This window comes from Bos indicus x Bos taurus, chromosome 23 (genome assembly GCF_003369695.1).
Source record: "Bos indicus x Bos taurus breed Angus x Brahman F1 hybrid chromosome 23, Bos_hybrid_MaternalHap_v2.0, whole genome shotgun sequence".
In the NCBI taxonomy this organism is placed as follows: domain Eukaryota; kingdom Metazoa; phylum Chordata; class Mammalia; order Artiodactyla; family Bovidae; genus Bos; species Bos indicus x Bos taurus.
Window position 1 is genome coordinate 33,962,999 of NC_040098.1, and position 23,946 is coordinate 33,986,944.

At 41.0% G+C, this 23,946-nt stretch overlaps 1 protein-coding gene and 1 non-coding gene across 9 annotated transcripts in view; both read left to right on the plus strand.

The window, feature by feature from the left end:
• Positions 1–23,946, plus strand: part of RIPOR2 (RHO family interacting cell polarization regulator 2) — a 211,583-nt gene that overhangs the window by 137,238 nt on the left and 50,399 nt on the right. For 7 of the 8 annotated variants that reach the window (XM_027524196.1, XM_027524193.1, XM_027524194.1 and 4 more), the window contains one exon: positions 23,012–23,138. In XM_027524196.1, the coding sequence (XP_027379997.1) occupies positions 23,012–23,138 (127 nt within the window). Of the gene's footprint in view, positions 1–21,662; positions 21,933–23,011; positions 23,139–23,946 lie in introns of those variants that run through there. The other variant, XM_027524191.1, reaches the window with a different exon arrangement.
• LOC113882312 lies at positions 9,644–9,750 on the plus strand. Its single transcript, XR_003508329.1, has one exon. It is a non-coding gene; the product is annotated as a U6 spliceosomal RNA (small nuclear RNA).

A 23,946-nucleotide genomic window follows, 5' to 3' on the forward strand; every position in this document is an offset into this window, starting at 1 on the left:
AGCATTGAATCTAAATTAAAATGTTTTGTGTGATATTAATAATAGCTATCATTTAATAGCATTTCCAATATGCCAGGCACATGCAGTCATTACCTAAATTCTCACAATGACCCCAATGTAAAATTATCATCTGTATTATAGATGAGAGAACTGACAATGGTAAAGGCAGAGTTCAGTTTTAAATCCAGATAGCCTGGTATCACGGAGAAGGCAATGGCACCCCACTCCAGCACTCTTGCCTGGAAAATCCCATGGACAGAGAAGCCTGGTGGGCTGCAGTCCATGGGGTCGCAAAGACTCGGACACGACTGCGCAACTTCCCTTTCACTTTTCACTGCATTGGAGAAGGAAATGGCAACCCACTCCAGTGTTCTTGCCTGGAGAATCCCAGGGATGGGGGAGCCTGGTGGGCTGCCGTCTATGGGGTCGCATAGAGTCGGACACAACTGAAGCGACTTAGCAGCAGGAGCAGGAGCAGCAGCAGCCTGGTATCAAATCTGGATTGTAGCTGTGGATGTAAATATACAAAAACCCCAAATTCAGAGTTCCTATGACTGCCAGTTAGTAGCATGTTCCGTAAGCCTGAGTTCTCCCATAGCACTAAGCTGGCTTGTGGTTCCCAGATCACTTGGCTTAGTCATTCAGTACTCAGATAGTTCACGTAGTTTTCAGGTTGAGATTCTTAGTTGATATCAAGGCATTAATGAGACATCTCAGGATTCTATTGTAATCACCGAGAAGTTTTCCCATATTATCCAGCAAAAGATTCATCAGTCCAGCTAAGTATGCATTGTGCCTGCACTGAGAAGTACCTGATCATGAGGAAACAGACATTTTTCTACTGGGTAAACGATCCATTCTGATAAATGACAGTGTCAGTGATAAGCCTTCCCCCTCCCCGTTATCAACTTTGTCCCGTACAATGCCTCAGAGATCTGAAAATCCCACAAAAGGGGAGGGAAATGGAGAAAAAGCAATTTTGTTGTTTTGTCGCTAACTCATGTCCGAATCTTTGTGACCTCATGGACTGTAGCCCACCAGGCTCCTTTGTCCATGGAATTTTCCAGGCAAGAATACTGGAGTGGCTTGTCATTTCCTTCTTCAGGGGATCTTCCCGTCCCAGGGATTGAACCCACGTCTCCTTCTTGGCAGGTGGATTCTTTACCACCGAGCCACCTGGGAAGCCCAACTTGAGAGAAAAAAGGAGTCATTCCTTCTCTTTTAGAAGGACCATTGTCTAATCCATACCCACATGTAAAGTGTCTCTTGATCAATTTTGTCTCAATTACTGAATGTAGGAAAACAAGATCATTGTTAATTCATGCAGTTTAATTTATGCATAGGAGAATTATGCAGGGTAATTACCTGCAGTTGAAGGAAATGAATGGTGTCAGATCTGGTTAATCCGTGCATGTTTCACCCTTCTATCCCTCTGTTCTCAGAGAAGACTTAAAGTGGTAACCAGTGTGTGATATGAAAAATTGCATTGGTTTGTTAAACAGAAGTATTTTTTGCCTTTGATTTGCATCACAAATAGAGTTCTCAGATTTGGACTGACTACATTTGAATATAATTTTCAGAACAAAAGCTTTGATTCACTGTCTTAACTCCTGTATAATCTTTTCCAGAAGTGCCCATTTTTTAAATCAGTGCAAGAGAAATTATCTTCATGCACCCTGTGTTAGCCTGAGTAAAATTTCCTTCGTGGGAATAATTCACTGGGAATGATGATTATTTTGTTTATCAAGAGTTATAGGGGATTTATAATAATGATTGCTAGTTTCCACATTGTTCAGAACCTCTGAGATCTAGTGTCTTCCAAAAACTAAAACTGAAACAAGCAGCTGGAACAAATTATGGGACAGTGAGTGGACAGAGATGGAAATATGCTCATGACTTTTGCCAAGCAATAGGTTAAAGCAAGCAAGAGCTGTTAAAGCCTCTTTGAATTCATCTATGGTAATTGGGAGAAAAATAAGGTTTAGTTTTTGTTGATGTTGTTCAGTCATTAAGTCATGTCCGACTCTTTGCGACCCCATGGACTGCAGCACACCAGGCTCCCCTGTCCTCTACTATCTCCCAGAGTTTGCTCAAATTCATGTCCATTGAGTCAGTGATGCCATCTAACCATCTGACCCTCTGCCGCCCCCTTCGCCACTTGCCTTCAACCTTCCCCAGCATCAGGGTCTTTTCCAGTGAATCGGTTCTTCACATCAGGTGGCCAAAGTCCTGGAGCTTCAACTCAACATCGGTCCTTCCAGTGAACAGTCAGGACTGATCTCCTGTAGGATTGACTAGTTTGATCTCCTTGCAGTCCAAGGGACTCTCAAGAGTCTTCTCCAGCACCACAATTCGAAAGCATCAGTTCTTCAGTGCTCAGCCTTTTTTATGGTCCAGCTCTTACATCCATACATGATTGCTGGAAAAATCATAGCTTTGACTAGATTTGGTTAAAGTTTATTAAAAAAAAATTATTCTTTGTAACTTTTCAAAAACTTGAGACAGGTTATAATATCATACAATTAAAAAGAGAATAAATATCAAAAGGAGGAACTCAGAAAAATCAATATCTTAACTTTAAAGAATGAATGTTTATGCTATGATTGAGCAGCAAGTTTTGCTCTGAACTTCCCTGTAGCCAGACCAAAACAAGTATATACTAGGTTATCACTAAAGTTACTACTATCAGAAAGATGGACTTGGAGCAATTCCTTGAGGGGCAGATTACCCCAGCAATGAATTGTAAAAGAAACGTCTTATGTGGGCTTAGACGAGGTGAAATTGAGCTCGTTAAACCAGAGCGCTGCAGTGAAGTTCAGAAGTCAACACTGCACGTTGACCTTCACTCTTATTCTCTAACCCCTCCATCACATTCTCCTAAAGATCCAAAAGGAACAATCAAAGTAAACTCCATGAAGAGAAAAAGAAATATGTGTTTTTGGCCTACAGTTGTTATGTTTGGGGGGACAAAAAAGATTCAACTTTTCTTCGGTCAAGTTACATGCTGCGATCAGATTTTTGTCTTCAGACAAGGTTAACAGAAGGTTGAGGATGACTGCTGCCTTCCCCACACGCCCTCACAGGGGAGCCCAGCTGAGACAATTGAGTTGCAACTCAATTGCAACTCAATATCGTTGAGTTGCAACGATAATCTTATTACAGCACCAGATTTCAGCAATTGAGATCTTGGGTTTTAGCAAGACCAACTCTATTAGCAAAATGAAGCAGAGCATAAAAACATGAAACTTTCACTGTTTAGGTGAGGCCATGTCTTTTTATCCTTGACCTTGATGATAATGATGACGGTGATGATGGTGGTGGTCGTGGTGGTAGTAGCAGACATCCGTTTTACTGAGTACGTACTCTGTGCGTTATACTTTACAGGCTTGATTTCCCTTAATTATCACCATAACTTAATGATGTAAGTGTTTAGAGACGAGGAAACCGAGCAGAGGTCGTTGTTCCAAAGAGGATATTCACACCAACTGTGTGACTGCAGACTGATGGTCTAGCCACACACCGTAAACTTGAGGTGTCTGTATGTGAACGTATGTGTTTGAGCTTCTGGATCCTGCTGCTTCGTTGTTCTTACTTGCTGCTTGTCTCTGTTGCTTACAAACACACTGACTGCAACAATCTCTAAGATTCTGTCTCTTTTAATTAGAGCTATGATGGCATGACATTGTCTCTGAGTTGACTCTCAGGAAATATGTAACCTACATATACATGTGTTAAGTTTAAGTGTACTCTCATTTACTAAGACTAATGCTCCCACCTGAACCATTTTCCTTGACTCGGAAAGTCCTAACAGAAACATAAGTGATAAATCTGATACTGCCCTTCCCTGCTGAGAACATTAATTGTGACACACAGCATGGTCTGAAATCCAGCTCTGGAAGGCAGCAGAAGGGTAGGGGGTGCAATGACTGGCTGTGTCCAGCCACCTGTCCACGCAGTTGCCCCCCTTTTCTCTTCACCCTCATACCCCAGGCTGAACAGTTGGAGGGCATCTGCTCTTGGGGCTGAAACACCCGCACGGCCGACTCGGAAACAGTAAACCCATACTGCCGAATGATATATTTTTGGTGCAGAGAAAAATTTTGTCCCTCCTAGGGATCAAAATACATTCTTACATGAATGCATGTCATTTTTTTAAAAAGACATTGCCCAGGTCACATTCCAAATTCTGCCCATCCCATTGGATTGTACTCAACACCCACATTTAACGTTCTCTGTACTTTCAATTGCAAAGTCTTGAGATGAGGTTTGAGAAACACAATGTGAATGACATCCTTCAGAAGAGAAAAATGTTCAGAGCAGCTGGTTGTCTGGAGGGCGTCCACTGAAAAGCTCGCAAATCATACTATAGAAAAACAACTCTTACAGATGCCTGCTTGGTGGTAAAGTATCCTAGGATCTTGTGCTGTATTTAATACCAACTGCATTTTTTTATTTCGGGGGAATCAACTTTTTTTTCACCACCTCTGCAGATATTATGTAGTCTCTAATTGAAGCCTAGCTCAGCTAATTCCACTTTTAAGAGACTTGGGAATGTACAGTACTTATAAATGAGCTCCTAGGTAAAGTATAAAACTCATGAAATCAGCCTCCCAGTTTTCTCTGGGCGATGCACAGGATGTCATCATCTAGACCTCATTAAACTGGAGACAACTTGGTAATACATCCTCATCACGGTAACAATCAGAATAGCACCTGCTCTTCACTGTTCTAAGCACTTGAATTCATTAGCGTATTTAATTTTCACAGCAAACTGGGAGTTTGTTTCTTTTCCCACTTTTACAGATGAGGTAATTATGGTCTGGAGAGGTCAGGCAACTCATCAAGGCTGCACAGTGTAAAGTGTTTCTGCCAGGCAGGCTGAATTCTTTGGTCTCCACGCCCTGACACGGAAGGCCTATATTTTGGCCTCACAATTGGGAAACAGAAGGTTAGATGACCATAAGTTCCAGTCCTGATAGGGAGTTACTTTTGAGTCTTCACACAGTGGACAGTTTTTCTTTTAAACCCTAGGATACCCAAAGCCATTCCTTTTTTGCCATTAGAGAAGTGATGCAGTTTTGTCCTGTGTTTCTGGTGAAGATTGGCAATGCCTTTCCCAAATATTTTTTTGTATCGGAGTTGGAATCAAGCAACTAAAGAACATGAATAACTCCATTTTTTGTGCATTGAAAGAATAGGAGGTAGATGTGATCAAGATTATGGCATACGGTGTGGAGAGAAAAAAAATGAAACCCTGGGAAGATTTTATGTATCTCTGGCAAGGCTCTACCCAAATCAATTAAATTAAAACCACTGGGGATGAGGCTCAGACAATCACATTATTAAAAAGCTCTCCAGGTAATTCTAATATGCAGCCAGGTTTGAGACTCTCTAAACTGTATTATGCTCTTTCTAGAGGTTATTGATAGTTATATCCATAGGAAGGTGCAGAGGCCAAAATATAGGTTAAATATTTATTTAATGTGGTAAATGTCTTCAAATAAGCCCAGTAACTCAGTTTCTAACAGTGAACATGGCTTTCTGGATTTAGTCATGAATTTGTTACTCCTGAATAGCAAGGATTACCCACTTGTATTTGTTGACTCTAAAATGCTGTTATTATTGTTATACTGTGTCATAATGAGCATCTCATTGTGGCAAATGGTTGAGTGAGTGAATTCATGAGTGCTCAGCCACTCAGTTGTGTCTGACTCTTTATGACCCCCTGGACTGTAGCCCGCAGGGCTTCTCTGTCTGTAAAATTTTCCAGGCAAGAATACTGGAGTGGGTTGCCATGCCCTCCTCCAGGAGATCCTCCCAATCCAGGGACTGCACCTCAGTATCCTGCATCTCCTGCATTGGCAGGTAGGTTCTTTACCCACTGAGCCACCTAAGAAGCTCATGGGGAATGGTTATGGAATAAGAAAATAAAAGATAAGAGTAACAGTGAAACAAAGGTCAATTGTTCTCGAACCCTCTGAGCACCTGATCATCAGTGCTAGTTAATGATGTCTGTGAGGTCACAGGGTGTTCTGAGTACTGGTGACCCTTCTCTCCAAGTTGATGGAAAGTCGTATTAAGAAACAGGCAAAAAAGGGAATTCCCTGGTGGTCTGGTGGTTAGGACTCCAAGCTTTCATTGCTGAGGGCTGGGGAACTAAAATCCTGCAAGCCTCATGTCATGGCCAAATTTAAAGAATAAGAAGGCAAAGAAAACTGGAGGAGAAATTCTGCTTTCTCAGCTAAAGGAAAGTAGAGATGGGTAGAAACTCTGATTCTAGATCCAGTTCTGCCAACAGTCTTGTTAGTACAGTTGTCTACAGATGAGTCTCCTTACCTATGCAGTGGGAATCATGACAGTTGCCCTACCTTATTTACATGGCTGTTGTCAGAGTATAGATGTCAGAGCATTTGGAAAGGACCAATCTGCGGATTTGAAATGTTATTATGAATCTCCTCACTAGATGATAGTAGAGATTCAGATAGCTGTGTGGCCACCAAAAGATGCACCATTCTCTTTATTTTTATTCCCCAAAGGGTCACCTGTTCTAAGTTCTTTTAACTTTGGCATCAGTACTAAATTCTTTAGAAGCCCTATATGGTGGAGAAAGTGAAAGTGTGAGTCGCTTAGTCATGTCCGACTCTTTGTGACCCATGGACTGTAGCCAACCAGGCTCCTCTGTCAGTGGAATCCTCTAGGCATGAATACTGGAGTTGTTTGCCACTCCCTTCTCCTGGGGATCTTCCTGATCCAGGGATCAAACCTGGGTCTCCTGCATTGCAGGCAGATTCTTTACCATCTGAGCTACTATATCTACCTCTATGGTGGAGAAGGCCTCTGTCAGTTGACTGGAAAACTGAACTTCCCTACACAGAGATTATTTCATCTTTTCAATTTTGCATGACGAATGCTCCCAGGCTCAGCGCTGCCAGTTTGCTCAGAGCCTGCACTTGTTCCTCAAGTCCTGACACCTGAGACCCCCTGTGGCCCTGTCCATGGTGAAAGCCTTGGACTATTCCCACATGCTTATCCCGACCAGGCAGAGGACAGAGGCGAAATCTGAGGCCCCCGTGACCCCACAGCTCTGTTCCCTGTTGACCTGCTCCATGGCCAAGAGAGGTGGTCCCAGTTTGGGGTTTCTGTGTTTACACAGATGTTGGGCCGGGAGGAGTGGAAAGTTAGGTGGGTCTGGAACTTATTAAAGCCAGTTAATTTGACCTCCAGTGTGGTCAAATTATAGGCTTCTTGTTTGCTTTGAAGTGGGATTGGGTCGACCCACCAAGCAAACATGCTAAACCAAATCTCCTTCTCCTTCTAGAGAAAATAGACAAATTTCCCTTCTCTCTGACTTCCCCTTTATCTGCCCTGAGATTCAAGGAGGACAGAGATCATCATGTATTGCATTCATGCTACATCCCCCATTCCTACATTCCCTGTGTTCTGAAGTGTTCCATAAAGGGGCTAAAGGCTAAGAAGTAGTTTCTGACACGATACTTGACTGCTTCATGCTAGATGTGGGCCGTGACACCCATTCACTATTCAGGATTGCTTTCCTGTATCAGCGCTGGAACAGTAGACACATTAAAATGTTCAAATATGCACATAAATAAAGCAAATGGAATAACATATTCCTGAAAACCCATCACCCAGTGCAATGATTGTCAAGAATTTTCCACACTTGCTTCATCTATCCCTCTTGTTATTGTTGTTAAAACATCTTAAAGCAAATCTAAACCATATGTCATTTCACTCCTACAAACTTCCGTGGGCATCTCAAAAGTATAGACATATTTCTGCATGATCCTAATTCCATTTCACACCTAACAAAATGAACAATATTTCCTTAGTATGATCTGAAGTCTAATCCATGTTAAAATGTCCCAAGTATCTCAAAAATGACTTTTTTCAGTAGGTTTGTCATGACAATCAAGACAAAGTCTACACGTTGCATCTAGATGTATAAGGAGGAGAAGGACAAGATACTCAACCAAAAAGTCATTTTAATGCTTAAAGTAACATTTGGTTGCAAAGAAAGAACAAATGCTTATGGACCGCACACTGGACCCATCAACATATGGCAGACTCCCAACAGTATATCTCTTGAGTCTTGTCCTTTCTCCTCCTTTTTTCCCATGAATAAATGATTTGCTCAGCAGGGAGTCTGAAGCCCTGTGAAGATCTTAACCTACTTTATTTCTCCCAGACTGGCCAGAGGGACAGGGTGCATGGAGACAGTGGGTAGGACCCAAGAAAATGAATGAAAACCATTTTCTTGCTAGTGAACTAGAGACAAAATTTAAAACCCAGAGCCAAGAGAAGACCAAGCATTTCATAATGAGATTTGAGTCCCAGAAAATAAAAAATAGCCCTTGGAACAACTTTAATGTGACCAGAGGATGGAGTAAATTCGGAGGGAAGGGCCTAGAATAGGGTTGAAACTGGTGAGTCAGGTGATGGAACTGGTGAGTCAGGTGATGGAATGGTGTGGTGGGGGAGACAGGTTGTCTTGGGGAAGTCTTCCAGCTCCTCTTTTTCCTGCTTTTGAAAAAGGAATCTGACTCCCCTCTAGGTGGATTGGCTAAGGACATGAATGGGCAAAGAATTACAGACAGCTAAGAGTGGAGATTAATTTGCTAGCTGACTGGGAGCATCGTGTGATTTTTTGGAGTTATGTGAACCTCTGTGAGGGGAGGTATCCTGACAGTGCCTTTGGGTTCAGAATCCAAGTAATACGGCATTTCACATGTGTACAAATAGGCCTGTAATGTATTCTTTTGTCTTTGTTGTTGGGAGTCTGCCATATGTTGATGGGTCCAGTGTGGGATCCATAAGCATTTGTTCTTTCTTTGCAACTAAATTGTACTTTAAGGATTAAATGGACTTTTTGCTTCATTCCTGTTTTTACAGCTTCAAATCCTCTGGTTGGAGCAAAGAACAGTAAGAAATTATTTTACCCTCTTATGTATCATAAAAAGGAACATAATTCTGCTTTGTTGATAATCTAGGCATTTGCACATAGCTATACCTAACTGCTTTGCATTCTGGTTATAAATTATTTGGTTTTGGCAACCAAAATAACCCAGCAGATGTTGTTCATATGACCACCTTCTTGGTATGCAGGAGCAAGGACCAGTAATGAACCCACTACTCCCTTTATAGCGGTTTAATTTGCTAAAATTACCATGCAGAGAACATGTGTGCGGGCCTCTGGGAAACCACGCAGCTTTGAAACTGCTGGCATATGATGGCACTTTCAGACACAGCCTTATTCTAGTTGAACCACAGAGTAACTCTCTGACACTGGTTTCTTCTGAAATGTTATCATTTGCATCCTCCTTTTTTCACCTCTGCTTTGTTCAGTAATAATTCACATGACTTCAGACAGAACGCCACAGGTTTAGGGAGACCAAGGTCACATTATCAGAAAAAATTTACTCCAAGGCAGGGAGAATTAACAGAAGACACAAAATTCTCCCTATTAGTATCGGGTTGGCCAAAAAATTTCTTCAGGTTTTTCCATAAGATCTTAGGGAACAACTTTTTTGCCAACCCAACACATAATAATCGGAAAGTGCCAACATTCAACTGGCTCATTTCCTTGGTAAAAACATCTTTTTCTTTGTATGTTGCTTTTAAAAAAATGGTGCTCACTTCAGCAGCACATATACTAAAATTGGAACAAGAGTGAGAAGATTAGCACGGCCTCTGTGCAAGGATCACGTGCAACATTGTGAAGCATTCTGTGCTTTTCTATTACATGTAAATTAGATAAGCAATAAGGACTTGCTGTACAACACAGGGGACTATTTTCACTTATCCTGTAATAACCTATAATGGATAACAATCTGAAAAAAAGAATATAACTGAATCACTTTGGTGTACATCTGAAACTAACACAATATTGTAAATCACCTGTGCGTCAATTTAAAAAATTAAAACATAAGGTTTAACAAACATTTCTCTGCTTTTACCAGACTGGAGTGCAGACACAACAGGTCATTGCTTCCTGTTACAGAAAGGTCATTGCTTCCTGTTTCATGCTAAACGCCACTCTCCCTTTATAGATTATTAATTTTCATAATAAGTCTGTTATGAGAACTTTTTCTATAGAGTTATAGTTATGTAAACGAATCACTCCAATAGCTAACAATAAGCTCTTGAAGTTGATCAGAACACACCATCACCTACAGACTTCTAAAAAATGCATGACGCAGGCTGTAATCAAGAGTATCAGAACAGAGACTGTGAATAATAATGCATATCTTCCCACGTAAATTCTTTCATCTTCCCTCCTCTGGATGAGCCCTCACTATTTTTTTACATAAAAAAGCCAAGTGAAGGAGCTTCAGGGGCCAAAGCTGAGAAGGTGTCCAGGTGTTATAACTGTGCATCTCAGCTCCTTCAAAACCCCTACGAGCTGCGCTTCATACCCTCGTGTATTATATTCAAGTCTATAATAAGATGCCTGAATGCTAAGCATTTGAAGTACTGCTTTTAAAAGTGTTGTCATAACAACAGAAATAAAATGACGAATGTAACTTGAGTTTGAAAAGACTGCCTTAGCTTTGAGTCCATTGCTTCACCTAAGCAAGGCTTAACTGTCACCTCCTTGTGCAAACGAAAGCTGTGATCCTATGGCATTACCATAATTGAGTTGAGGTCTTTAGCTGTAAGGTGGTTCAGTGGTAAAGAATCAACCTGCCAGTGCAGGAGACACAGCTTCAATCCCTGTGTCGGGAAGATCCCCTGGAGGAGGAAATAGCAACCAACTCCAGTATTCTTGTCTGCAGGAAACCTTGGACGGAGGAGCCTGGTGTGCTGCAATCCATGGGATCACAGAGTCAGACACTACTTAGCAACTAAGCATGCATGCCATTGCATAAAATTGTCAGTCAACCCTCCAATAATTCCACTTAATTGCTCTGATGGCCAGAAATAAATTAATTGATAAAAAAAATCTATTTGTTTGATTGTGTAGGCCATATCTAAAAAGCTTAAAGATAATTCATCTCCTTTCTCTGAGATGAGCTATATCATGTAGCTTAATTATAAGATTCAGTTCCATATTCTACCTGACTCTCATGCCCATGAACGAATGCATTTTGGACACACATGCTAGGCAAAGGAACCATGCATGGTGCATGCTGATGCTTCCCAGCACACTGTTGGGGACATTCTTCTAGAACCAAAGGGCTTTTTCTCTTTAAGATGGCCAAAGATGTAGCTCCATTCTAGTGAAAATAATAAAAACTATGAGCTTACCAAAAAATGGTGATTTAGAGGTTTCTCTGGTGGTTCAGTGACTAAGACTCCAAGCTTCCTCTGCAGGGGGTACAGATTCAATCCCTGGTCAAGGAAGTTCTGCATGCCAAAAAATAAATAATAAATAAAAAGTAAAATAAAGTACAAAAAATTGTAATTTCAAACTAAAAAATAAAGTACAAAAAAATTGTAATTTCAAACTTCTTGAGTCTTCCGTTTCTTAAGATAATCAGCTTAAATCAATCCACATGCAAAATAGACACATTCAGAGGTGGGAAATTTTGCTTCCCTATGCTCTAGTGGTGGACAAGTCATTACACATGTTCCCAAACTCATAGGCTGTATAAGACCAAGAGTGAATCCTAATGAAAATTACAGACTTTGGATGAGGGTGATGTGACAATGTAGGTTCATTGACTGTAGCAAATGTACCACTCTGGTGGAGGTTGAGAGTAGGGGAGACTGTGCATACATAGGGGCAGGGAGTATATAGGAAATTTCTGTACCTTCTGCTCAATTTTGCTCTGAGCCTAAAACTGCTTTAAAAATTAAAGCCAATTAAAAAAAAAAAACTGTAAAAAATGACTTTACTTAATTTTAGTAAAGTCAAATAACAGTGAAAGATATTAGTACCATTTTGGTGTATTTTGAAGTAAAGAAGCAACAGTCACCATTAGCTAGAAATGAGTTGCCAAGCTCTAGGGGTAAACAGGCTACATGCAAGAAAAGCCTAGAGGAGCTGATAACACCAGGCACGGGGCCATTTCCTTCATACTGGAGCGTTGTTTTTGAATCTGATGATCAAATAATGAGGGTTTGTGGTGGGTGGATTTTTTTTCTCAGCAGGATCAGCCAAGCTGTCTATGAGGACAGTGTTTCCAAGAAATTTCCCCTTTTGATGTGCACGGTTTTTACTGTTTTGTGTGTGTGTGTGTTTTTTTTAATTAGTAAATTGACTTATTATTGCTGATAGCTTCAAGCTTCATTTAAGCACAAAATGTTTTTTCCTTTGAACCAGGAAACTTCTTGGTCCTGTTTTAATGTCTACTTTGCACCAAATGAGGGTTTCTGAGTGTTTTAGACTTTGCATTTTAAAATGAGTTATGACAACATTAGTCAAAATCCATTCAACCCCCCTTGACATTTAAGCAAGTTTTAGGTCCTGAATCATTTCTCTTCTAATTATCGTGAGGCCAGCTGCTTCTCTCTGCATTTATTTAATCCACTAGAATGGAAGAAGAGGGGTTTTCATTTTCCTCAGGCTGAAATGGTGTCAATTATATAGAAGTTCTTACAACTGACTGTTCCAGTGAGTAGACATGCAATTAACATTTCTTCTTTACTCTTCAGATGGTTCTGCATGATGCTGAAAATAGCTTCACGGTGCTCTGCTCTCATTGGTTTGAGGGGGGAATAAAAGAGAAAGAAAGAGAGGAGCAGTAATATCAAATTACTTTATTTCTATATATCTCTTTCGGTTTCCCTGGTGGCTCAGTCAGTAAAGAAACCGCCTGCAGTGCAGGAGACCCAGGTTCAATCCCTGAGTCAGAAAGATCCCCTGGAGAAGGGAATGGCAACCCACTCCAGTATTCTTGCCTGGAGAATTTCATGGGCAGAGGAGCCTGGCAGGCAACAGTCCATGGGGTTGCAAAGAGTTGGACACAACCAAGCGACTAACACTATCTCTTTACCTAAAAAGTATGTATGGTATTATAATTAGTGCATTCTATTTGATGGATAAAAGTCAGATATACCTTCTAAGGGCTCATTCTAGACATTGATAGTAGAAAATAAACCATTATTCCACACTAAGATTTTTACATATGTTATCTCATTTTCTCCTTGCAACAGCTTTGGTAACTTAGGTCTTATTATCCTCATTTTATTGACAAGAAAAATTGGAGCTCAGAGAGAACTTGAGTGAACCCTGGGTTACCTGGCTCCAGAGACAATGCTTTTCTATCCTACCCTGAGCGTCAAAGAAGTTGGTACAGATAGATGGTACCTATGCTCAAGAAGTTTGTAGCTTGTTAAAGGAGATGAAACATTCAGAGAAATAACTGTAAAACACCGAGTCCCTGAGTATGTTAATTCCCATCAATAATTGGAAGTTTTGTCAGAAATAGAGTCACTGATGTACAAAACAAACTTATGATTACCAAGGGGGAAAGAGGGGGAGGGATAAATTGGGAGATTAGAATTGACATATACACAGTACTATATATAAAATTATGACCAGCCTAGAAGCTAGACATAAAAGTAACGACCAACCTAGACAGCATATTAAAAAGCAGAGACATTCATTACTTTGCCAACAAAGGTCCATCTATTCAAGGCTATGGTTTTTTCAGTAGTCATGATGTATGGATGTAAGAGTTGGACTATGAAGAAAGCTGAGTGCCGAAGAATTGATGCTTTTGAACTGTGGTGTTGGAGAAGACTCTTGAGAGTCCTTTGGACTGCAAGGAGATCCAACCAGTCCATCCTAAAGGAGATCAGTCCTGAGTGTTCTTTGGAAGGACTGATGTTGAAGCTGAAACTCCAATACTTTGGCCACCTGATGTGAAGAGATGACTCATTTGAAAAGACCTTGATGCTGGGAAAGATTGAAGGCAGGAGGAGAAGGGGACAACAGAGGATGAGATGGTTGGATGGCATCACCAACTCAATGAACATAAGTTTGGGTAAACTCCAAGAGTTGGTGATGGACAGAGAGGCCTGGTGTGCTGTGGTCCATGGGATCACAAAGAGTCGGACACGACTGAGCGACTGAACTGAACTGATATATAAAATAGATAACTAATAAGAACCTACTGTATAGCACAGAAAACTGAACTCAATACTTTGAAATGACCTACATGGGAATAGAATCTAAAAAAGAGTGGATATATTACGTATATATGTATATGTATATATGTATAATTGAATCACTTTGCTACATACCTGAAATTACAACATTGTAAATCAACTATAAATCAATTCAACTACACTCCAATAAAAATTGAAAAAATCAGTTAAATAAACACCAAACTTTGAAAACAATAAATAAATAGATAAGATAGAAGTGCAACCAAATATACTGGAAATTTTGTGGTTCACACGGCAAGATTCCTCTGGTTGAGCTGGTTGATTTGCTCAGAAAATGCTTCAGGAAACAGTTGACTTTTGCATCAAATAGTAGTAATGGATCAAACCCACTGAATAAAATAAGAATCCATGAGTCCATCCCAACAGACCTGACAGCGAATAAAAACAAATAAAAGGATTCAAGAAAGCTCAAACAAATGTACAAAACAATGACTGAGTTCAAAGCATACCATTTTGCCACCATCATAATGATAATTGATTTGGGCAAAAATCATCAGTGGTTGCTAAAACTTCTAGGTTAAAGAAACAAGATATTTGCATAGCCTCAAAGTACCTCCTTACCAACCACTTACCAGTTACAAAGGCAAAAATAGAAACTTTCCAGGCATCCAACACCTTAACCAAGGGACCAAAGTTGACATCAAAGTTGTTCTATAAGTTTCTTCATCCATTCACATCACTTGTCTCAGTTAATCAGTGTAATATCTCATGCATGTATTTATCATTTGCTTAGTAAACAGAAGCTGACAACTGAGAAGCAAATATTAGCCCTTGCCTTGATTTATTTTAAGACAGAACACTACCAAAAAAAAAAGCCAATGACTTAAATATATCCACTTTTTTTTTTTTTAAGATTAGTCAACTGTTCTGTAATAGGTACCTTGCAACCATATAATACACGGACATCTATTTTTAGGATTCATCTTAAATAATCATTTAGCATAGCAGGCTATTCACATCTGGCCCACATGCCTCTTTCAGACAGCTGAATTATACTTTTGCTCTTGACCAATATGTGGGGGAGCATAAACAGGATGGCATTGTTAGGAGCGGGGAGTGGAGGAACACAACCCGGGCATGACAAAATGAGTCAGAAAGCACAGTGGGGCCAATGTGCTGCATCTTATGTGGCGCCTACAGGGAAAAGGATCAAAACATGAAAATATTCAGCTCACAGGTGGTTGCTTATTAATTGAGCTTTTCCTTTTCAGGTCCTGATTCCTTGGCATTTCCTCTTGCAGAAGGAATGATGACTTTTTCTGGAAACTGATAGAGATTTTCCAACAGCTTTATTGATGTAAAATTACGTACCATAAATTGAATTCATCTTAAGTATATAGTTTGAGTTTCAGGAAATGTATACAGTTGTCCAGCAATCATCACAGCAGTTTTTTGAACACTTTCACACACATACACCCATACAAAGTTGTCTCATGATCCTTTGCCTGTTCCCATCCCTGGCACCAAGCCAACGCTCAAGTTAATTGTAGAATTGTCTACTTATACCTGCATGTCATCCCAGCAACCTACCAGCTGACCTGCTGGCTGTTGCCTTATCACAGAAGATTAGTCTCAGTCTATGGTGGAGATGGTATAGCTTTGTAGCTATGCAACTATTGATTTCTAAGTTGACATTCTCCCCCCATGAGAAACGCTTCAATGAGAACTAAGAAATTCTTACTTTGTTCTGAAATCACAGATGTCTCTTATATTTTCTGTCAATAGTGGGGATCTTCCAGAATTACCTGTTTGTGTTGTATATTGGAGAATTCAGCTAAATGAAAAAGAAGGGAAACAGACCATAAAAACCTTACTCTTCCAGGGTGAAGAGAGTGATGTCCAGATGTTGTGTGACTGTTTTTTAAATTTCATAATGCTTGATGTCCTGCAACTCCAACATGTACAAATGCTAATCTGCTCCTTCCTTTCCAATAGGGAAGTCATTCTTGCAAGGATACACTTTGCCTTTGACCATATCTTAAAATCAAAAATAAAAGGCATCTATAATATAGACTGGGTGTTCCTTGGTGGCTCAGTGGCAAAGAATCTGCTTGCCAATGCAGGAGACACAGGTTCAACCCCTCAGTGGAGAAGATCTCCTGGAGAAGGAAATGACAACCCACTCCAGTATTCTTGCCTGGGAAATCCCATGGACAGAGGAGCTTGGCTAGATATTCTACAGTCCACGTAGTCACAAAGAGTTGGACACAACATAACGACTAAACAGCAGAAGCATAATGCAGACTGAATGGATCTCTTTTATCATCCAGAAGAGCACCTGGATTGTGGGTCAACCTAGTGTGTGTTAGTCACTCAGTCACGTCCAATTCTTTGCAACCCTGTGAATTATGGCCCACCAGGCTTCTCTGTCCATGGAATTCTCCAGTCAAGAGTACTGGAATGGGTGTCATTTCCTTCTCGAGGGGATCTTCCCAACCTAGGGATTGAACCCAGGTCTCCTGCACTGTAGGCAGATTCTTTACTGTCTGAGCCACAGGGAAGCTCCTAAGTACCTTCTTAAAGGTAGTTGAAGAGAAAAGCCAATTATAAACCATAAAACATAGTTCTAAAAAAAAGAGTATGATAGAAAAAGCAGCATACACAATTTAGTATGCACTATGCTCAAAATTATTGAGTTGAAGAAGATTGTGTGCACCAAAATTCTACTGGTGGTTGTCTTTGGGTGGATAGAAACTATATGGTTCTTTATTCCCCATCCCTGCCCTAACTTCTTTTTACTTCTCTGTATTATCCTAATGCAGCAGAGTGCTTTTATGCTTAGAAAAACTAAAAATAACCTAATGATTCCTGTTCCTTTCATGAGTCTCAGTATACTTAACTTTGATCAATAGTAACATTTCTTCTTGGAGAGGGAAATGGCAACCCACTCCAGTACTCTTGCCTGGAGAATCCCAGGGATGGGGGAGCCTGGTGGGCTGCCATCTACGGGGTCGCACAGAGTTGGACATGACTGAAGCAACTTAGCAGCAGCAGCAGCATTCCTTCTAGCTGACTGGTTGCTTTGTCCAATTATGGTTAATCAATGCTTCTAAAATGTCTACTGTGAACTCATTCATTTGGAGATTCGTGCCTGAGAGGTGATGAAAGGAGCTCACCCTGTCTTACCTAACCTTGAGGGTCCCCAAAAGGAATTGTTCACACCTGGGGAGAGAAGCTTGCTAACCCAGGCTAATCAAATTCACAAGAAAGTATAAACCAGAATACCAGTTTATAAAAATGTAAGGGGAAATGGAGCTGTCACCTGGACTGAACTTTGAAAGCATTTTTCTTCCATTTTTGCTGTTAATACTGGAAGCACTGTCAGGAGCTGCGTGTTAGGATCTGCTGCAGAGCCCTGCTCTGTGATGGATGCCCTTCATTGCCCGTCCTCCAAACAACTCTCCAAGGTTGACCTCTGTCATTCATTCATTTATTCGTAAGAATCAGGTTATCTTTGAGTTCTCCAGGGCACCGGCTAGTTCCCCCTCTGAACTGTGCTCATATTGGACCTTTTATTTTTGGTCCAAACAAGGCAAGAAATCTAGTGGGGTGAAGGGGGAACCTCTTGATCCCTTGATCTTTTTTATCTGCCCCACACCCACCCTCCCCAGACCCTGCCATCTCCAGACTCAGTGCTCTTCCCAAATTGCCTGGTGATGTGATAAGCTACCTTCTAATTTAAACAGACTAGGAACTTCAGGTCAGCTGGTGGCTCATCACACCCACCAAGGCCCAGTGTACTTGTATCACCGTGTCATATCAGAACACATGAAATCCTGTACTCATTTTATATCAAAAGACTCTGTTGTGTGTTCACTTGGATCTTAGCACTGCATAGCCAGGGAGAAGGCAGCAGTTTTCACTGTATGAAAAGAAGAGAGACAATTGTGGCTTTCTGGCTTCTGTGCTACGAGGCTCAGCTCAGATTGGTAGGGTTCATTCAACTCTTAGTCAAGGTGCTTGGGATTCCTCCAGAGTTGATGCTTCCCAGGGATTATGGGAATTGTGGGGCAGGGGTGGCCACATGGTGTAACAACCTGGGCCGCCTGGGACAAAGCAAAGTAAGGAACAAACCATAGCAGCTTCACTGTTTGCCGAAGGTTCGAGACCTTTCTAGGATTTAATGCACATAAATGAATGTTAGTTCTGCTGGCATTTTCAGAAAGGCCAGGTGAGAAGTCAGTAACTTGAGAACTAGAAACATGTCAAGTTTCTAGAGCTAGAAAGCTGGAAAGTTTCAAGTAGCAGCAGCCCAAGAAGAGTGTTATTTTACATAGAATTTCTTGCTTATTAGGCATGGTATTTGGTGAGTCTTAGCAATATGTACGGAGAAGGCAATGGCACTCCACTCCAGTACTCTTGCCTGGAAAATCCCATGGATGGAGGAGCCTGGTAGGCTGCAGTCCATGGGGTCGTGAAGAGTCGGACACAACTGAGTGACTTCACTTTCACTTTTCACTTTCATGCATTGGAGAAGGAAATGGGAACCCACTCCAGTGTTCTTGCCTGGAGAATGCCAGAGATGGCGGGGCCTGGTGGGCTGCTGTCTATGGGGTTGCACAGAGTCGGACATGACTGAAGCGACTTAGCAGCAGCAGCAGCAGCAATATGTACTGGGTATAGTGCTTCCTACCAGGAGTCCAATCCCATCTCTAGAAGTCCTTCAGATAAAAATAAAGAAGTTGGTCTGTAACTCAAAGCTCATCATGGGAACTTTATTGAGGAATCTGAATTATTAGGGTGTAATCAGAATTTATGAAACCTAATACCTTATTTCTCAGAAATCATATTTCTCCTTTGCAGGACTTACAGATATAAACAACTGTATAAACAGAGCTGTTACCCATCAAAGTTGTCTTATATGTTCTTGTATGTGAAATCTCTCTCCTCTCTAGTCCCGACTCTGCTGCTGCTAAGTCGCTTCAGTCGTGTCCAACTCTGTACGACCCCATAAACGGCAGCCCACCAGGCTTCCCCATCCCTGGGATTCTCCAGGCAAGAACACTGGAGTGGGTTGCCAAATGTCTGCAGTTTCAAAAAAGTATTCTGCACCATATCAATCATACATAAATCCATTTCCTTTACAAAAATTCAAGCAATATAGAAAAATTAAAATGTTTCTGACTGCCACTCAATCCGACCTCTCCATGGACTGTCTATGTATACTTTCAGAACTTTTCAATTCATGTACATAATTTTATATTTTGTTTTCAACATTCCTGGTATCATGCTCTAACTTATTCTGCAATTTGTCCTGAGGGAGGGGAGTCTTTCTGTGTGGGCATATTGTTATAACTGCTCAGGTTATGCCATAATGTATTAATCATTCCTATAATGATTAATATTTATATCATTTCCACTTTTCTCCTATTACATAGTTGACTGTCATTAACTTCCCAGTATATAACTTTTTGTGAAGTTGAGTATTTCTACACAGGAGATAGCAAAGAGTAGATGTGACATATTGAAGGATAAATGTGTTTTACACATTAAATAGAAGATACTACCAATTGTCTTCCAAGCTTTGGGTATCACTTTATACCGCTATTAGCAGTGATAATGCAATTCTATTGATATTAGTACATCAGTCCTTTCTTTAGGGGAAAGCATTGCTTCAAAGAAACATCGGCTAGTAAAATGCAAATGACAAGAAACCAATTTCGAATCCTTAAAGCCTGCAAATGAGTACGCGTAGCTTTAGGGATAGTTTTGCTGGAAGAAAGCAGGTCTGTGAGAGTTTAGGAAGCCAATGAGCAGCTTGAGGACTTAAGGCTCCAGGAGGTGGGAGTGGTGTCATCAAAAAGATGATAGCAGAGTTACAGAGTACCTAGCCACAGGGGAATGGCTGAGGCTGCTGGAAGACTCGTAGCCAAGTAGTCACCCCCACTTCAGGGTTAGGGGTATGGGCAGGGGGGTGCTTTGTGCACCCTTACCCATCATCCCTCCAGCTCTTCCCTTTCTCAACCTACTCCTTTTTCTCAAGAGCCTAACTTTGTGCAGAAGCCCTCAAACTTATTTTATGACTCTCCTTAGGCAGTGAGTCAGCCTCCAGGGGAGCTGATGGCAGGATAGGGATCTCAGCCTAAGCCAGCTATCAGCCAAATTCTTCTCTGATAGATAATGATCATTTCGCAGACCAGATAGGCAAAACAGAACATTCACAAAACTGCTTACCCCTCTTCCTGTTCCCAGCGGGCATCCATTCAACAAGTAACTGTAATGAAAAGTGTCTGAGGACATCCCGAAGCAATTTACAAACTCAGAATCCAAGGCAGACGTTTTTGTTCTCAAGAAGTGTGCCTGGAGACACATAGTTTTTTGAGGCAGAAGCCTGGTGTGTCTCCCTTTGCCTGGCAAAGCAATAAAGCTATCCTTTTCTTTAAAAGAAGCAGCAGCTTTCTTACCTGGTACCGAAAAAAGGGAAGGGGTAAAATTATTTCACTATCCAACTCTAATGTTTAATTCATTTAACATTTAAACTTTCCAAAGAGAGGCTTATTTAAGACTCTTTTTTAAAAGTTGGATATTTGAGAAATTGTAACAAATTGTTTTGGTTGGGTTTGAAAATTTCAACCAATTCAGCATCATCCTTTTTTTCTTTTCTGGGCTGAGCATCAGAACCACCTGCAGTCCTTTTCAAAATCCCAATACTCAGGTCCATGTCAGTTATATCAGAATGCCTAGGAGTCCGTGCAACTACTGATCCAGTGGGTAATAGAAAAACATCTTTTTTGTTTAAAAACGTAATCTCTAGGAAGTCAAAACAATAACACAGTTAAAATATTTCACACACTTTTAAGTCTTTTTCCCATGACCAAAGCTTGCCAGGACGCAACAGACCTATTGAACAATAATTGACAAAATGAGATATGAAACTGACTAAATTTGCCAAATTGAGACTTTAAGTTATGTTTTATATAACAAAATTATTGAGTACAAAAAGAACATGTTTTCCTAATATTTATTAAATTTTCTGGACCTTTTTCTTGATATTTATTACAGTTTCTTGATATTTGCTATGTTTACATGTGATGCAAAGTAGCACAGGCCCGCTTTATGAACCTAAGAAGGTGTTTTTAATGAAAATTGGACAGACTTCTTAGTAAGCAACAAAGAACACTTAGGAGGACCTTATTAAGGATTTATGTGTAAATCATGGTTATTTTTTAATGTTGGGGGTGGGGAGAGGCAATCAGAAAGAGTCTATTTGCACTACATTTTGTCCTGCCATTCAAGCATTAGATATTATTATTGAATGTGCATACTTCTACATCATCATGGCTTTTAAAATTCTGGAGAATGCTCCCAAATTTCAGCCTCCCTGCCCCCATCCCTAGCTGGAATGGATGGGATGCCTGTCCCACCCAGATCAAAGAGCAACCTGTTGCTCACTGCAAAGCCTCTTGCCAAGTGAGTCAGCGCCAGTGTGCATGCAAGAATGCATGCAGCCCAGAGCTGCTTTCTCCTCAGTGGCTGGGGAGGAGGGGGTTTAGGAGCCTGCAGCCTCATGGGGAAGGGACTGTTTGTTCTTTTCTCTCTGGGGAAGCAACTCATTCAGACCTCCGCCCATGACTGAGCTGCTTCCAGGAGCTCTGAGCCGCTCTCAGTGATAATGGACCACAGGAGCGTTCTGCTGCTGTTTTTCAGCTTTGCTTGCTTGTTTGCTGGGTTTTTTAAGGGCAACTATTGATGCTGTTGGTGTCTGCCCACTTTGGAAGTCTTTAGCCCGGACAGTGGCTGTGTCTCCTTCCTCCTGCTGGCCCGTCCCCCTCTCTGGACTGAGGTAACCTGCTAAAACAATGGTATGTGCTTTGACTCTTCTTGATATAAAAGGAATAGAATTACCTAACTGTTCTAGGGCAGTCCTTTGGGGAAACTAATCTTAGGCTTCTGTGCAGCTTAAGTTTTGGTTTTTTATTAAATATTTATTTCTCTGTTATTTATTTGGCTGTGCTGGGTCTCAATTAGGGCACATGGGATCTTTTATCTTCATTGTGAAATGCGGGATCTTCAACTACGGCATTGAGACTCTTAGTTGCGTCACGTGGGACCTAGTTCCCTGACCAGGAATTGAACCTGGGCCCCCTGCAATGGGAGCTCTGAGTCAGCCACTGGACTACCAGGGAAGCACCTGAGGTTGTGTTTTGACAACGCATCTTGGTCAGCGGTACCAAGTCTTTACAAAAGGCGAGCTGGTGACTGAAATAGGGGTGTGTGCTTTCTGCTATATTTTCCCCTTTCCCTTCCTTGCCTCTTCTCACGGGTTCTTATCATAACCTAGATTATCACTACTCTTGTGAGCACTCCCTGTGCGCGTCTTTTTTTTTCACTGCCACAATAGCAGCATGATCTGATCTTTCAAAATATACTTAAATGTAGAAAAAGGGAGAACAAGTTTAAGTAAGCTCATCTCTCAGGAAACCTAGTGTTTTTTGTCTTGTGACTTCCAAGTGTAGAATTCCACCCTAAGACTGAGCCATGCTTTGAATGTGACACAGAGCCTGTCTGAAACTTGACTTGGCCTATTTGTGTGCTTCTGCTGTTGTTATTGCTGTTCTAAATGGAGGGAAACATTACAGAGTTTTCATGATTTGGAAGGTACGGTTGAACCTTGTTTAAAAAAAATAATCCCTGAAGGAACCCTAAAGTAACTGATAATGGTGTCTAATTTATATTTATTTATGTCTTCGTGTGTTTCTTTACCTAAGAACTGAACCCTTTGGGTTAAAAAGAACATGTCATAGGAAAGAAGTCTTAGAAGCATCCAACAGCCTCATGACTCACCTTATCCCATGTCACTTCCTATTATCATTGACAGGCTTAGCATGTTTTCTGTTTGAACCTGCCTGTTATTTGCCTTAATCTTTCCATTGTCTTACAGGACTACCAGCCAGACTCCCAGAAAACATGTTGGTAGGATCCCAGTCCTTCTCACCTGGAGGGCCCAATGGGATCATCAGGAGCCAGTCCTTTGCGGGGTTCAGTGGCCTTCAGGAGCGGCGATCCAGGCAAGTCATGATGGGTCTCTCCTGGGACACAGCTTGAGAGGGATGCAAACCCTGATGCTCTGAACAAAGTCTGCATCCGTGTGGCCTGGTCAAAACACACACCTGTGCTGTTTTAATCTCTTTCATGAAAAAGATGTAATGTTCCCCAAATTTCTATTATTTAAGAATTGCTCCTGCAAAGAAGATGGCTGAAGATTTAGGACAAGCTAGCAATACGTGTGCATAGCTCTCCCTACCCCCACTCCACCCCCACCCTATGTTTTTCAGATCTTTTGATACCTGTTGCTAAAGTGCCTCCAAACGTTTGAGCCCATTTATCCTCTAACCAGTAACAACAGATTTGCCTTTATCCGCACATCTGCTGATACTGAGCATTTTCTAAAAATCTTTCTCAGTCTTTTAGATCATCCCTAATTGAGGTTAAATGTGTTTTCATAAGTTTACTTGTCTTTTGTCTTTACTTGGAAACAAACAGTTCATTTACATCCATTGCCTATTTTGAGGGTGGACATTTACATATTTTCTTACAGAATAGTAAAGGTTCTTTATATACCCATTGCAGCACCATCTATGGTAGTCTTTTCCTGCCAATTTAAATTGTTCTTTTTTTTCTTTTCACCTTTTGATCCCCTTGGCCCATTTCTCCTACCTGGCCTTCAATCCCTGCCTCTGACAGCCACCAGTTGGTTCTCTATATCTCCGAACTTGGTTTTTCTTTTTTTCCTTTTAGATTGTACATTTATCTGACTTACTTCCTTACGTATGATGCCCTCAGGGTCCTTCTATGTTGTCACAAATGGCAAGATTT